The sequence below is a fragment of the Euleptes europaea genome, chromosome 8, assembly GCF_029931775.1.
Source record: "Euleptes europaea isolate rEulEur1 chromosome 8, rEulEur1.hap1, whole genome shotgun sequence".
NCBI classification, from domain to species: Eukaryota; Metazoa; Chordata; class Lepidosauria; order Squamata; family Sphaerodactylidae; genus Euleptes; species Euleptes europaea.
Genome location: NC_079319.1, coordinates 6,103,473 through 6,120,208, shown reverse-complemented (window position 1 = coordinate 6,120,208; position 16,736 = coordinate 6,103,473). Strand labels below are relative to the sequence as shown.

Sequence of the window (16,736 nt, the reverse complement as noted above, 5' to 3'; positions counted from 1 at the left end):
TGCAAACTATGTAAACTCTGGCTGGGGAGGGGGGGGTAGAAATGGAATAAAATAAAAAATAAAACAACTATTCAGGAGAGCATTTTTGTAAAGGAAACAGGGATACATCATAACACACCGGTCGAGGAAAATGCACTACATTTCTGTTGATGTTCTGAATCATTTAACATGCCATGTTTAATACTTACGCTTTGTTCACGTAACAGCTCCATTTCAAATGTCTGCAAACCCTAGTCCTATTACATTAATTAGATGTATCATCCTATTGATTTACACTGTAATCTGCTTTGAGTCTTAGTAAAGTGGACTACAAATAGGGTTGCCAACCTCCAGGTACTAGCTGGAGATCTGCTATTACAACTGATCTCCAGCCGAAAGAGATCAGTTCACCTCGAGAAAACGGCCGCTTTGGAAATTGGACTCTGGCATTGAAATCCCTCCCCTCCCTAAACCCCACCCTCCTCAGGCTCCGCCCCCCAAATCTCCATGTGTTTCCCAACCCGTAGCTGGCAACCCTACTTCTGGAGGTGCTCTGGGCTGCACCAAGGAGGGTTGCCAACCTCCAGGGACTAGCTGGAGATCTACTATTACTACTGATATCCAGCCAATATAGATCAGATCACCTGGAGAAAATGGCCGCTTTCGCAATTGGATTCTATGGCATTGAAATCCCTCCCCAAACCCCACCCTCCTCAGGCTCCATCCCAAAAACCTCCTGCCGGTGGCTAAGAGGGACCTGGCAACCCTAACTACAAATAAAGTAAATGAATAATATTTGAAAAGACAATGATATTTTCAAATTCCTTTTGTCCCTCTCTGAACTAGAACTTTGTTTAGGCCCAGAATCTCAGTGGGGCAGTCTATTTTTAGAGGCAGCTGAGTGTTGTATGATTCGAAGAAGTTATTAGACTTAAACCTGCCATAAAATAGAAGATGTCATCAGTAGGATTTGAAGGGACAATGTTTTCTTTGTCCCTTCAAACAGCAGAGGGCCCAGTTGCTTTACCACTAACTCTCTGCATTTCCTTGCGTGGGGAGTAGAGCCAGGACAGGCCTTTAGAAAGACACACACACCCCGCCCTGCAAAAAAAACCCCATACCGGAGGATCTTTTTGTTTCTTCTGCTGAGTGGATGAGGATGCGCTAGGGTGATGCACCTGCCCTTAAGAGGTCATAAAGCAGAGCTGGATTTAAGCACAAGCTAAAGTTTGGTGGATAGGAAGCAGATAGGAAGAAAGTAGATTCCTTTGAAATGTGGTGTTCAAGGACAGTGTTACGGATACCACGGACTGCCCCCCAAAAACAAATCAGTGGGTTCCAGATCAAATCAAGCCTGAACTGACCCTAGAAGCTAAAATGACTGAGGGTGTTGTACTTTGGTCACATCGTGAGAAGACAAGAGTCACTGGAAAAGACAATCATGCTAGGAAGCAGATGCTCTACCACCAAGACATGCCCCTCATCTGAAGAAAAGCAGAGCAAAAAAGAGGACAGCAGAGTTTCAGCTCTGTCAGTCCTGTTGCAAAAAGCAGGAGCCGTCTGGCTATCAAAACCCCCCACCCCCCAGCTCTCTTGCAACGAAGAAGAAAGCACATGCCTGTGGTGGCAGCCAGATCCGGTTGTGGGATCCTGATACAGCCTCTGCCTTGCTGTGATAAAAAAAACTTTGCATTTGCCTGCTAAGAGCCCAGCAGTCCTGCAGGCGGCCAGAGTGGCCTCACTCTGTGGAGAAGGGAAACCCGAGGAGCTGAAATTAAAGCCTTCCTTTTTCCACCCTGAGCTTCAGCAGCTGGCCTAAAGAAATCCTCACAAAAGCATGGCAAAGGTCGAGCCTGGCGCTTCTCTCAGCAGGCAAATCTGTCTCTTGCCAGGGCTTCATTCCCCAGTTTACCTTGAACAGCCCTTTCCTCCCCTGAAAAACAAAACAGACTCTTCTGCCTTGGAGGAATGGCCCTTGGACTGTGAGCGAGAATGCCTCTCATTCTCGGAAGCTGCTTCGCTCTTTGCCAGGCAGCAGAAAGACGGGTGCTTCCCCCAACTTTGTGTGGTCATAGGGGGAAGAGCTCTTGGACAACAGTGCCGAGTAATGGAGAAGGCAGACAATCCTGTGATTAGTCAGCAGCAGAAGGGGAAAGCAGGTGGCTGCATATCCTCTGGACCTGGCTCCCATGTGCCCGAGGGAGAGATTCTTCCCCCGTAGTGCCAAAACAGCAACACTCTACACCGGTGTGGTGTAGTGGTGGTTAACAGCGGTGGTTTGGAGTGGCGGACTCTGATCTGGAGAACCGGGTTTGATTCCCCACTCCTCCACGGGAGCGGCGGAGGCTAATCTGGTGAACTGGATTTGTTTCCCCACTCCTACACATGAAACCAGCTGGGTGGCCTTGGGCTAGTCACACTCTCTCAGCCCCACCTACCTCACAGGGTGTCTGTTGTGGAGAGGGGAAGGTGATTGTAAGCCGGTTTGATTCTTCCTTAAGTGGTAGAGAAAGTCGGCATACAAGAACCAAATCCTCTTCCTCCTCCTACTTCATCCTTGGCTGTGTCCCACCAGAGGAATGAAATCGACATGCAAAGATGCCTTACAGCAAGTCTAGACCTAGTGGTCTATCAAGGTTAGTATTGTCTGCTCTAACTGTCAGAGGCTTTCCAGGGTCTCTGACAGGTCTTTCAGGCAGCAGTACCGTGGATCCTTTTAACTGGAGATGCACTTCATTTGGATCAGTATGCTAGGGCAGGGCAGTTACCGTGACAGGGGGCTTCTGGGTGGGCCCTGCTGCTCCTGACCCTCACAACATCCCTGTCTGTTCCCTTGAATGTGTCCAGTGGCACACACTGCCCGGTGCCATCAGGGAAAGGCCTGTGGGCAGTGCAGATGGTTGTGGGCAGGGAAGGATACACAGGCAGGTTGTGAGGCACATGGGAGAGAAGCGTGAAGCCCCCCCCCCATCTAGAGCCAGCCCTGTGCTATGGTATAGTTGTGTTTCTATATATAATTCTACCAAGATATACAAGTTGCTAATGGACAGAATTCCAGTTCTAAGCCCTCCTATGTCCATGTTACCATTGGCTGACGCGGTTTATCCCTTCTGTGACATCAGAGCAAGTAACCCAATGGCAGCCAGAGGGACTAGTAAGTCTCCACTTGCTGAAGAGTTGATCAGCCACGTGCTCCTGACGGAAACTCGCAGCCTGTGGATGCTTGAGCTGCCCTCGATCATCTTGTCATGCGTTATGCAGAATGAATGGGTAAGCAATGCACCACAAGAAGCTTCTAGGTGTTTTTTCCCCCTCCCATGATCCCAAGCTTGCCCTCCATTCAGCTTTTTATCCGACACCTTTTTTTAAAATGCAATGTGCAAAGTCTATTATGTAGCACAGGAACAGCAAGAAGAATGTATTTCTTCACACAATGCATAGTTAAATTGTGGAACTCCCTGCCCCAGGATGTGGTGATGGCTGCCAACTTGGAAGGCTTGAGGAGGGGAGTGGGCATGTTCATGGAGGAGAGGGCTAGCCATGGCTGCTAGTAAAAATGGATGCTAGTAACGATGCATACCTATCCTCTTCAGTATTGGAGGAGCATGCCTGTTATATTAGGTGCTGAGAAACACAGGCAGGATGGTGCTGCTGCAGTTGTCTTGCTTGTGGGCTTCCTAGAGGCACCTGATTGGCCACTGTGTGAATAGACTGCTGGACTTGATGGGCCTTGGTCTGATCCAGCATGGCTTTTCTTATGTTCTTAATGCAGGCTTTGGAAGTGAGGCAGCAAGTTCCTTTCCCAGCTTTGGCCCTGCAGGTTTTCATTTGAGGCTGGCACAAAGAGCCCCCCACCGGATGCCCTCTGGGACTCACTGGCACTTCTGCATCAGAGAGTGGGCTCCCTCGCGCCGGAGCCTGCAGCATTGCAGGTGGAACATGATCAGTATGCTTTCCCAGAAGCCACATTTACAGGTAATGCCCTTTCAAAGGCACTGGTTTTGCCAGCTTCTGGCATCTCTACAACCTGCTGGAGTAAATAAATGCCTGCCATTTTCTCTACAGGAACAGTCTAGCTCAGGGGTGTCAAAAATACAGCCCGTGGGCTGGATGTGGCCCGCTGAGGGTTTTTCTCCAGCCCACGGAGCCAAGGCAGCCAGCCCCGCTCCCCTTCCCTTTCTGGGTGTCCCGGGACTACAGCGGCCAAAAGAGCCCAGCCAGAAACTTTCCCCCGCCCCTTTCTCTCTCTCCTCTTACTTTCTTTTTCTCCCTTTCTTTTTCTATTTCTCTCTCTCTTTCTTTCTCCCCCTTTTTCTCTTGCTCCCTGTCTTTATGGACTGGGGGAGGGTTGCAGGCTCACCAGCCAAGGCGCCCACCCCCTCCCCAGTTAAGAAATTTACAAAAATTTAATGCCAGGGACCAGAGATACAAACTTTATAGAAAGCACAGGCAAAGCCAATTAATATTATTTATTTTTACTTAAAACACAAATGTGCTTAAAACAACAACAGTCTTACAGTATTTTCTTTTATTTAACAGTGTTATTGTTTTAAGCATGTTTGTATTTTAAGCAAGCAATAATATCATTAATTGGCTTTTCCTGTGTCTTCTATAAAGTTTGTATCTCTGGTACCTGGCATTAAATTTTATGGTACACAGGGCCCGCCCCGACCAAGTGACATTTATGTCATATCCAGCCCTCATAACAAATGAGTTTGACACCCCTAGTCTAGCTGCTGTGAGCGCCAGGAAAGAATTTTTAAAAGAGCGTGTCACAGACAACATTCACCATGACGGCTAAAAGAAGCCCGTGCCTAGGAGTTTGAGGTTCATCTCTCCACTACCTAGTGTGTTCTCTACTGATTCATAGTTTTGTATTATTTCCTCATGCTTCAGCACTGCCTGTGTTATTTTCTGTAGCCATCTGCATCTTTCTCAAGTTTTTTCGTATGTATTCCTGTATCATGTATCTGATTCAGTTTGCTCTTGTAGCACACTGCACAGTAATAAACCACTTAATTCTTATTGGTTAACACTTTGGAGTCTGCGTCTTCCTACTGACAGTTGGGTACTCACCAGGGTGATAGGAACCCTTAAGAATAGAAGTTTCCTGCTTCAGAGGACCAATTATGGTGGGACTTTCTACTTGCCAAGTACTGTGTGCAGTTCTGGAGGCCTCACTTCAAAAAGGATGTGGGCAGAATGGAGCGGGTGCAGAGGAGAGCGACTAGGATGATCAAGGGCCTGGAGACCAAGCCCTACGAGGAAAGGCTGAGGGGGTTGGGAATGTTCAGTCTGGAGAAGAAGAGGTTGAGGAGGAACAGGATTGCTCTCTTTAAGTATATGAAGGGCTGTCACTTAGAGGAGGGAAGGGGGCTCTTCTTGTTGGCAGCAGAGGATGGGACTCACAATAACAGTTAAACTGCAGGAGGAAAGGTACCGGCTGGATATTAGGAAAATATTTTTTACAGTAAGAGTTGTTTGACAGTGGAATCAGCTACCTTGGGAGGTGGTGAGCTCCCCCTCCCTGGCAGTCTTTAAGTGGAGGCTGGACAAGCATTCGTCAGGGATGCTCTAGCTGATCCTGCATTGAGCAGGGGGTTGAACTAGATGGCCTGTATGCCCCTTCCAACTCTATGATTCTATGCTCTACCTCTGCGGCACAACGTCTTCTGCAAAAACATCAGACTCCAACCCGCTGGTTCGTATTGAAATGTTTATTAAGATTCAACTGGAGAACGATTGAACACAATGTAAATGTGAAATAGTGGTTTTGCTTTTTTAAATCTACATTCAGCCTTTTTCTATCCATAAATGGAAAAAAATTAACTATACAAACAGACCCAAAAGTGCAGGACAGTTAAACTGTTTCCCATGCAACAAAGTCTTTTACTTGAAAACCAGAAAAAGAAAAAAAAAGCTTTGTGTTGAAATCAAACCCCGGCCCACGGCACCATCGGAGTCACGCAGACACATTCATCGGTCAGATCACTCGCCTGTTATCCCTTTTTCCTTGTGAAAACTTAAAACATTATGTGTTTAACACACGCTTATAAACATTGCTAAACTCAGCAAGAGCTAGTAGAGTGCCCCAACTTAATAAGTTGATAAAAAAAGGAGTTGTCGTATGGCCAGTTCACAATGGAACTAAATATATATATATATATATAGTTATATTTTTTTCTCTTATATTTTTTTTTTCATTACGAGATGGCTAGGTGCAGCTTTTCACCACATGAGGCATTTTAAAAAAGCAATTCAGCCAGCCGTTTGGCTACCAAAATTTTTTTCATGTCCATGTTGCAGCTGAAATAAAAAGACCCCAGCTTAATTGGATCCATTTGGGCTGCTCAAACCAATTTACACTTAGAAGAATATTATGCTTCTATTAAAAAATACCCCTATTTTTTTGGAACTGAATACTAACTTGGGTCCTCGAGGGTAAAGGCAAACGGGTCTAAACTCTTGACTCTTGTAGGAGAGGTTTTTTTAAAAAATTCTTGGAAAAGAGAGGTGGGTTGGGACATCTAAAGTCGAACAGTCTGATGAAAGCTCTTGAAGGTTCAAGAGACGTATCCTGACATCTGGATTTACTTGGAGAAATTTCTCACTGGCAGTGAGCAGGAAATATGCGCACCTCAGACTAAGGCCTCTGCTTTCGGAGAAAAGCTGTCTCGATCTCCAGCCAAGAAAAGCTGTCTTGATCTCTCATCAGGCAAGAAAATCTAATGCTGGGTGAGACAGATAAATTGAGGCGCAGGGTCAGTTTTGGGCAACATGATGTAGCCACAGCAGGAAACCTTGAGGGATTCTGTTAGGGTTACCAGGTACAAACCTCAAGAGGTTTCGGAGACCACGCCAGAGACGTTCAGAAGGAATTTCCTTCACCAGCTACAGTTTCTTCCATAGCTACACATTACGAGAGGGCAAAAGCTGCACCTGTTGGAAGCCCCCCCTTCCTTGACAAGCACCTCCTAAGAAGTGAATCTAGCTCCCGGCCCAGTTAAACAGGTCTCCAGAGACGAGTTATTCATGCAGCTCGCTCCAAGGTCAGACTGTGGAAGTCTCATCCTTGGCAAAGACCACTTTCTGCATGCATTTAGATTTGGAGGAAACATTTCTGTTTTTCTGTTATCGCAAAAGCACAAGAACCAACCACGCCCCTGCAAAACGGTGCATCGGAAATAGCCGTTCCCTGCAAACTGTTCAGGGCACAAGTCCATCCATTTGGGGGACTCTTCCTGTTCTCAAAAGTTATCTGACGGTGTGAATTTAACTACCTATGGAGGATCCCCCCCCTCAAGGGGGTCATCGATGTTCTCAGGATTCCCCTAGGACTCTCTCACCTGCAGAAAATGGTGGCATAACAAGTGATCTTGCATAAAGACCACCTGAAATTAAAATTTTTATTTTGGGTGCAACATGGAAACGCTAAACTCGGCATTGTATGCCTGTGTGTCTTTTTCAATGCCATTAAAAAAAATTAAACAAGCGTACGGTGTTTTCTTGCTGCACTCACCATTTCGGAACCATCCCAGCTAGACTAACAATCCATTGATAGGAAATGACCAAAAACATTGGTCTCCTTCTCCCCCCTCCACAACACAGTCACCCATTTCCACGACTGTGCAACATTTGGTGTCCTTTACGTTTTATCTGCTCTATTAACAGAAAATCAAAGAAAGCTGTAAATTAATGCACACCAACCATTTCCCCCCCTCCACACACACAAAAGACGCTTTTGGGTATTGAAGCTGCTACATGTACTGGGGGGCGGGGGAAGGAGCTGGGAAGAAGAGAGCCATGCAAGATTTTTAGGGAATGTGGGAAACAACAGACAAATCTAGGTAATCTTGCTAGCAGACTGTTGGGGGGGGGGCAGGTGGTGGAAAACTGTAGTGAAAACGACTCTGTAATGTACAGTAGACAGCGGCGTTCAGCAGGGCCGGGGCCCGAGCATATTCTTCTCGAATAAAGAAAAAAGCTTTCAGTGATTTAACCACAAAAACAGCATTCCCCCCCCCCCCCAAACTGCAGAAAAGAAATGCCTGGAAATATTCCAGCGAGAAAGTGCTTCTCGGCAGAAGGACCCTTGGAGGGTTGGCCTCCTGAAAACAGAAATTGAAAAGGTAAGGCGGCGTAAAAAGCTTCAGTCCCCCTCCATGGCACTCAAGGGAACCTTAAAACGCCTTCTTGAATAAAGGCCACGGAGACGACCACGTCGGGGCCACTGCAGCAGGCACCCGGGCGAGGAGCGCCGCTCTCGTGGGGCAGTTTTGCCACAAGCTGATGACCTGAACTCCTGTGCCACAGCGTCTTTAGACAGGCCTCAGCAGAAAACCCAGAGGGGGGAGATGGAAAGATGGCATCGCCTCCACCCCAGGCCAAACCTCTCCAATCTTCCTTCGAGTCCAGACTGCTCTCTACTTAGGGGCCGGCAACAACGGAAGTAAAAAGAAAGTAGCGGCGATTCTCGGCAACAGGACTTCAAGCCCCCTTTGCAGATCCTTTCTAGGGATTATCCGTCCTTTTCAAGGGAAGGGCTAAATTAAAAAGCACTGGCTCGGACCTGGAAGCATCAAATGCTCCAGTCTTGATGTTGGTTGCCTGAGCTCCTTTCCAGCCGAAAAACCCTGTCAAACCCATCTCATCTTGAGACTCAAGGAGGACCAAGATTCTGCACGCTCTGATTGGCAATCCTGAATTACAGGATGTGTGGGTGACAGATCAGAAGTAGCATTTCAAAAAGACTACTTGGGTAAAATCCCCTGCGCGGGCCAAGAGGCTATTTCTAGAAAAAGGTTATTGCTTTTCTCTTCTCCCCAAGATTCCCTAAAATGTACAAACCTGTCTTAAATATGATATGACATCGTTAGAGAACAGGTTTCTGAAAAGAATTACATCCAACCCTTTTGTAAGTCACAAAAACACAAGGGACGTCAGCTTAATGACCAGACGGCTGAAGGCTCACGGAAGAATTCAAGACTCCTCATGTGAGAAGTCAATCCTAATGGGGTGGGGTTTTGCACTTGCCAAACGTTTTAAACTGGGAAGCGACCTGTGCCAATCAGCTGACCAGTGGGCACAACTGTGTCGCATGGGCAGCCTCAAATGAGATGATGGGTAAGTGCCAATCCCCAGAGGGGAGGGGGCTCTTAAACAGCCCTTCAGCCAGGCCCAAATCCCAACTGTAGATGTGCCCTTCTACTGGCTAAGTCCTGAGTTGTATTCCTCACCTGTGTGAGAACAGTACGGTTCCCCTTGGACTGGTGGTGCCTTTCCAAAGTGAGCACCCTTGGAAAACTGTCCTTTGGTAAGGCCACAGCTCACGCTTGAACGTCTCCATTTGAAAATGCCCCGCAGGAGAGAGCTCAAGTAATATTTTCAGGACACGGCTCGCGTCTCCGCAACAAGCAGAGGATGCGCAAATCTTATCGACCTCGCACAACTCTTTTGAGCGTTGCTGATCTCAGATGTTGGTGTTGCTGAGGCAAAGTAATGCGTGTCTCTGTGCAGGTACAGGTGGGATGGGAGAGACGTTTGGTAATCCTAAACCATACGGACGTCAACATGAAACAAAACATAATGTCAGATTCAGGAAGAGAAATTAGACTAAGAGTTTGATGATGGAACAGCTGAGAGGGCAACACGAATAGGTCTTTCAATTAGGTTTTTATGCCCCTCTAGAATATGTCGTCTTCTCCAGAATCTGAGATACAGGTAAAATTTTGGCAATATTCTTTTAGTAAGGAAGAAAAACGGGGGGGGGGGGGCTTCCAAAAGATGACATGTTCCACAGACCATCGGACAAACCAAAATGGTGCTTGGGCAACTACTGAACTGGTTAGAAGGTTATCGGACCCCATGGAAGGCTAGGAGCCCCCCTTCTTATAAGCCTACTAAAGTCAAGTCCTCTAGGCAATAACAACATTGCCCTCCTAACCACGGACATTTGAACCAGGTGGGGAAAACCATAAAAGATGTGGGAATGAAAGGCAGACTTGCTGGGATTTAAACTGGTTTAAGGGATCAGCCAACAAGGGAGCAGGAGAAGCCAGGTTGCTATTTCCGAAAGAAAGACTCATCCCCCACCCCCAGAATCTGGCCAGATAGGTAAGCTTCCTGCAGGCTATAAAGAGTAACTATTGTCTTTTCTAGACAAGGTACGGTATTATGCTCCAAGTATCATCCATTTAAAATAGGCTGTTAAGTGAGCTTTTGAAAGAATGGCAGTCTCTGTGGTGAACCAAGGGGATGCTTTGGAATTCGACGTGGCAAACCCCATTAAATCCTAACAGAGGAGGCAACAGTCAAGCCTTGCCCACTTCACAACCAGGTTGCTTCAGTAGTATCTTACTTTAATCAAGGAACAGATTTCAAATCAAATGCTCCAAAATAACAAATCAAATGCTCTGAAATCAGGGGCTGGTTCCCATGGGGCCATTCCGCTGCTGCTGGTGCCTTCTGCCAGCGTACGTCACGTTTCCCTGCTGCAAGAGACTTTGTTGGCTCTGGGGGAAGGAGCCCCATTGTCATAGCATATTCCTGGGATCCAGCTATTCGTTCGAGGGAAAAATAAAACTCAAGTCTTCCCTCCAAAGTTGAAAAAACAGTTCTGTGAAACCCCACATAAAAAGAGCTTGTACAAAATCCCACTGGCCTATAAAGAGCCTATTCATCCATGAGGATTAAAAAAAAAGAAAATCAAGGAACTGGATCCCACAGCCAAGGAACGAACGGAAGATGCAATCAAACGATGCGAAGATGCCAGCCGGACGATTATCGCTTGAGCTGTGTCATTCGTACAGACATACTTTTTTTAAAAAAATACATTGGTAATTCAAGTAATTTATTAAAAACTGCTTTTCATTCTGAAATATATATATGTGTGTATATATATATAGATAGATAGATAGATATTTGCTTTTGAGTGACGATACTGGCAGCATGGTTCACAGCATGCATTTTAAATGTTTGAGACAGCAGAAAATATCACTCGGGCGGCCTCGATTCGCCGCGTTCAGCCTACAAACTGGCTGCTGCCACTCTGGCTTACCTGCTCGGCAGTTGTCAAGGAATGTCCAAGGATGAGCTGCTGCTCAGATGGGGAAAAAGCCTTTGAGGTAGCGACCCCTAAGGACATTTGCCAACAGGCTGCTATGCCCCACCGTGTACCAAGCAAGCTACCCGAGTCTGGCCTATTTATGCTCCCAGCCTTGCTAAAAAGTCCAAATAAGGATTCAAGCAGTACCCTCATATATGTTACTGCTCTTGTCCTGAAACGAGTATTAAATTAAAGCAGCTAATGGGGGGGGAGGGGGGAGGCAAGGAAAGGGGGCAAAAGGAAGTGGGGGGAATGGTTCAGTAAGACATACTACTCAAAAGGAAAAGTACACAGCTTTAAGATGTTGGATTCTTTAAGGCCCAAAACTGTTTCAAGACATATTAAAAACAAACTCATAACTACAAATACTTGAGGCTGCAGCGCCAGAGGTAGGCCTTTGGTTTTCACTTAAAGTAGCGAAGCTACCTTTTAAAACTCCGTCCTCGCCATTTCCAGCCCGGAAGTTCAGAAAAAAGTGCAATCAACAATCCCTTCTAAGCCAAAGGGAACCCTCACAACCCATTTGAAGACATTGCCGAAAGGGAATCCCCGTTCCCAAAGCAGCTTCATCACGAAGGAGATGATTGGCTTTAAACGCCACAAGAAGAAAATATATATATATTTAAATTTGACCAGCTCACTGGTCAAAAGAGACACAGCATGTTCCGGGAGACCACCCACTACCCAAGGCTGGCTGAAATCCCGTGCAACCACCAAACCTCCCTCATCTCTGTGGCAAACAGATCATACACCCCATTGTACACCCCACAAACTACAGCAAGTGACAGCTGCTAGAGGCAGATGTTGTCAAGAAAGCTTAGATCAAAATAATATTAATGACAATTAGTCGGCAGTTTGCTCAGTAGCTGCAGCAATCTGTTGAAAAGGTGTCTGGGAAGTAAACAACTGCACCAAACGTTATGAAATCCAGATTATGGTTTAACAGGAAGAAAATAATAAAAAGAACTGCAGCTTTCAAGCCAGGACTACATCTCTAAAGTACACTGTTCGATCAACAAAACTGAATTGCCTACTAAAACTTGCAAGTTTCGAAGGGGCGTGAAAAAGCTGAATGGAAACGGAGGAATCTCTGCATACGAGCTGCAGCAATTGCTTTCATTTTCAATTTTCACCTTAAAAAAAACAAACAGATCATGGAAACACATATTGTAATTTGTCCAAATGGATAACTGAGCATTTTGAGAAACCACCATGACGTTTAAAAAAAAAACATGCAAGAAGAAAGTTTAACCTGCCAACTGATGAAAAGTTATCTTTGAAACCCAGGTGCACAATTCCTCATGAGCAAGACCATGAGGAGAGGAGATCCTCTGGATTGTAGAGAAAGCGATCTGCATTCAAGGCTATACTAGGACTATGGGATTTCATCTACACTTTGCATGAGGAACCCTCCACCCACTGCAGCGCAAAAGGCAGCAAGGGACGTCTCTCGAACGTTCAGATTTCACTTGTGACCTTGTTCGGATTCATGCACCTGAATGGCTTGGAATGTGTGCGAATGAAGGTGATTTTCACTCAAATGGCCGATTCACTTTCCACTTCCGACGAGGCTGCTTCTTTCCGAGACAGCTTGATCACAGTTGGTTTCTCCTCGTTCACGCCGTTGCTGTCAGTCACCTCTGGAGGGGCCAGGCCTTTCTGCTCTTCCTTTGGACTCTCACCGACATCAGGATAGATCACCAGGAAAGTGGCTGTCAGGAAGCCCAACAACGATCCCACTGAGGCCACCACGGGTATGACCCGGACTGAGCCTACAGCATCAACCACTCCTCCAAGAGCAGAGGCCACCAGGATCTGGGAGATGTAGACCTGGCAGGACAAGATGGCACAGTCTATGCCAAAGCCTCGCTTTGAATTGCCAGGGCTGTGGTTAATATACTGAAAGAGAGACAGGAAATACATTAGCCAACAACGTCAGACAAGGGGAAATCCAGTGCACGCCAAGCAGATGCTCCACCACTGAGCCACAGCCCCTCCCCTAGATGGACCAATGGTCACACCTGCTAGGAGGCAGGGTCACGGGGTCACAAGCCACCTATTATATATTGTCGAAGGCTTTCACGGTCAGAGTTCATTGGTTCTTGTAGGTTATCCGGGTTGTGTGACCGTGGTCTTGGTATTTTCTTTCCTGACGTTTCGCCCACAGCTGTGGCAGGCATCTTCAGAGGAGTAACACTGAAGGACAGTGTCTCTCAGTGTTACTCCTCTGAAGATGCCTGCCACAGCTGTGGGCGAAACGTCAGGAAAGAAAATACCAAGACCACGGTCACACAACCCGGATAACCTACAAGAACCACCTATATTTGTATTTCACCAACATGTCCTGAACTAGATAGCCCAGGCTAGCCCAATCTTGCCAGATCTCAGAAGCTAAGCAGAGTTGACCCTGTTTAGTGCTTGGATGGGAGACCCCTGACGAAGTCCTGGGTTGCCCTGCAGAGTCAGTCAATGGCAAACCTCCTCTGTTTGTCTCTCGTCTTAAGTCATCTGTAACTTGACAGCACTTTCCGCCACGGCGCTGAGAACACACTGTTTTAAGGAGCTACTGACTGTGGGTGCCCAGAGCGCCAGAAAATTTGCCTTACGACCCCCATATAATGGAGAACATGGATCAGGAGCTGTTTTGAATTTTGGAATGTCTAAACTGGAGATTTTATTAGAGATTTTAATGAAAAATTATTATGTATTGTAACGTATTATTTTAAAAGTAGACTGTATCATGATTGTGCCATGATGGCTGTGAGCTGCCCTGAGCCCGGCCTTCGTTGGGAAGGGGCGGGATAGAGCCCCCCCAATCCCCTTAATTCACACCCTCCAACACAACAGGGAGGAAGATATGCTTGGCTTCATCTGCCCAATTGAGGATGACAATATTCTTCTGCCCCAAGGTGCACGCTGCTGAGGCAAGGGCCCCTGGCAGCAACAGAGCTGAGCTTGGCCTTGGTGTGAAGTGGCAGGATATGACCTGGAGCACCGTCACATACCTGCTTGATGTCATGATATTGTCCCAAAAGTGCGTAGGGGCAGTAGGAGATGCTCATGGAGACAATGCCCATCGTGCTGATCATTATCATGGCGACGTACACGTTGGGGAAGATGGCCATCACGGCGGTGCCTATGGAGAACCCCAGCGTGCCCAAGATGTAGATCACCCTGATGCTAAGGTCATAGTTGTCCAGGTACTTCTGTAGTATGGCTGCAAGGTTTTGAGGGATGTTATCAGTGTAGTCCAGGAAGCCCACAGCCAAGTGAACCAAGACTGCTGGGCCGACAGGCCACAAACCTGGCTTTTAACGAGATGCCCACCATTTTCCCGAGCCTCGTCCCTTCTCCGTGCTGTTGCCCATGCACCATTCTCTGCTGCCACTGCTGCAACTGGGGCCACCACGCACCCCCAAAGAAGCACGCGGCAGGGCGAGACACCACAGCAGCCATGGAAGCTGCCGCAAGGAACAAGCAACAACCTGGGACCACTGCATTAGGGAGTGGGCAGGTCTGAGTTTAGGAATGTGCAGTCGACCCAAGTGAGTCATCACCCCTCCTAGCAAAGCTATTTCAGAATACTTCCTCATAGAACACAGAGCTGGCCTGGCTGTTACCTTGACCACAGTGATGGGCATTCCCAACAGGCATTTCCCTCCCCCTGCTGGGTTGCCTGATAGAGTACATGAACACATGAAGTTGCCTTATACTGAGTCAGTCCCTTGGTCCATCAAGGTCAGTATTGTCTACTCAGACTAGTATTGTCTCTCCAGGGTCTCAGGCAGAGGTCTTTCACATCACCTGCTTGCCTAGTTCCCTTAACAGGAGATGCCGGGGATTGAACATGGGACCTTCTGCATGCCAAGCAGATGCTTGACCACTGAGCCACAGCTCACCACACAAGCAATACATTTCCTCAGCCCTGATGGCTTTTGCTGGAGGAAGCAGGGGGGGACGATGACTTGCTGATCCGGGGGTTTCATCCAGCTTTGGTTTAGAAAACCCTACCACCTGCCGCCCCCCCCCCCCCATTTTACACTGTGCCAGCCACACACTACCTTTTCTGATCTCGAGATGTGGATTTTCATCTGACGACCCAGAATCTCTTACCTGAACACACAGCAGCAGTAGCAGCATAGATGACCAACCCCCAGCAGCCCATCTGGACCCCGGCATTGTAGGCGTGCAGCTCGGTAGAATTGGAAGGAGCCTGCAGGGAAACAAGGCACGCTTTCTAGAAGGTGTTGCCAACCCCAGCACAGATGTGTGCCAACTGGATAGTTCCTCCCTCCCCCACCAACCGAGGCCTAAGGAATCGTTCTGCCTCGTTACCCTTAAGAGGATGTTTTCCCTTGTCATGTTACATCCAGGAAAACGACTATTAACAAGCCTGAACTTAATAACAACTGCAGTAATTAATCTATTTACAGTAATGATACTTGAGTTGTGTCATGTTGCCAAGGACACATAAAAGGACATAAAGACTCTCAAAGCAACTTACAATTGCCTTCCCTCCCCAACCCAACAGGTAGGTGAGGCTGAGACAGTTCAGAGAGAACTGTGACTGGCCCAAGGTCACCCAGCAGGCTCTGTGTGAAGGAGTGGGGAATAAGAACATCAGAAAAACCCTGATGGATCAGACCAAGGTCCATCAAGTCCCGCAGTCTGCTCACACAGTGGCCAACCAGGTGCCTCTAGGAAGCCCACAAACAAGATGACTGCAGCAGCATTGTCCTGCCTGAGTTCCACAGCACCTAATAGAACAGGCATGGTCAAATCGAGGAGGAGTTGGTTTTTATATGTCGACTTTCTCTACCACTTAAGGAAGAATCAATCCGGCTTATAGTCACATTCCCTTCCTCTCCCCACAACAGGCACCCTGTGAGGTAGGTGAGGCTGAGAGAGTGTGACTAGTCCAAGGTCACCCAGCTGGCTTCACGTGGGGGAGTGGGGAAACAAATCCAGTTCACCAGATTAGCCTCTGCCGCTCATGTGGAGGAGTGGGGAATCAAACCTGGTTCTCCAGATCAGAGTCCACAGCTCCAAACCACCGCTCTTAACCACTACACCACGCTGGCTGTCAACCCAGTTCTCCAGATTAGAGTCCGCCGCTCTTAACAACTACACTACTGGCATCTGGGAGGTTTGTAGGGCAGCAGGTGGCCCTTAAAGTCCGCTGGCCCCAAGCTTTACCGGTCAAGACCAGCACCTTGAATTGGCCCCAGAAAAAAATTGGGAGCCAAAGCGATTGGGTCATGACGACAGCGGTACGGTCCCTATGGTCGATCTGTGCCACTGGCAGCCCATCATAGAATCATAAAGTTGGAAGGGACCACCATGGTCATCTAGTCCAACCCCCTGCACCATGCAGGAAATTCACAACTACCTCCCACACACACACACCCAGTGACCCCTATGCCATACCCAGAAGATGGCCAAGATGCCCTCCCTCTCATCATCTGCCTGAGGTCACAGAATCAGCATTGCTGACAGATGGCCATCTAGCCTCTGCTTCAAAACCTCCTGGGAAGGAGCACTTACCACCTCCCGAGGAAGCTTGTTCCACTGAGGAACCGCTCTAACTGTTGGAAACTCTTTTGATTTAATTTCAACCCGCTGGTTCTGGTCAGTCCTTCTGGGGCAACAGAAA

At 47.5% G+C, this 16,736-nt stretch overlaps 1 protein-coding gene across 1 annotated transcript in view; it reads right to left on the bottom strand.

Annotated features, from left to right (window-relative positions):
- Window positions 1-12,320: 12,320 nt before the first annotated feature.
- The window catches only part of SLC45A4 (solute carrier family 45 member 4), a 46,950-nt gene continuing 42,534 nt past the window's right edge, over window positions 12,321-16,736 (bottom strand). Inside the window, exons 5-7 of the mRNA XM_056854785.1 lie at window positions 15,197-15,296; window positions 14,089-14,300; window positions 12,321-12,982 (exon numbers count right to left, since the gene is read on the bottom strand). Of these exons, the coding sequence (XP_056710763.1) occupies window positions 12,620-12,982; window positions 14,089-14,300; window positions 15,197-15,296 (675 nt within the window). The 3' untranslated portion in view covers window positions 12,321-12,619. The remainder of the gene's footprint in view (window positions 12,983-14,088; window positions 14,301-15,196; window positions 15,297-16,736) is intronic.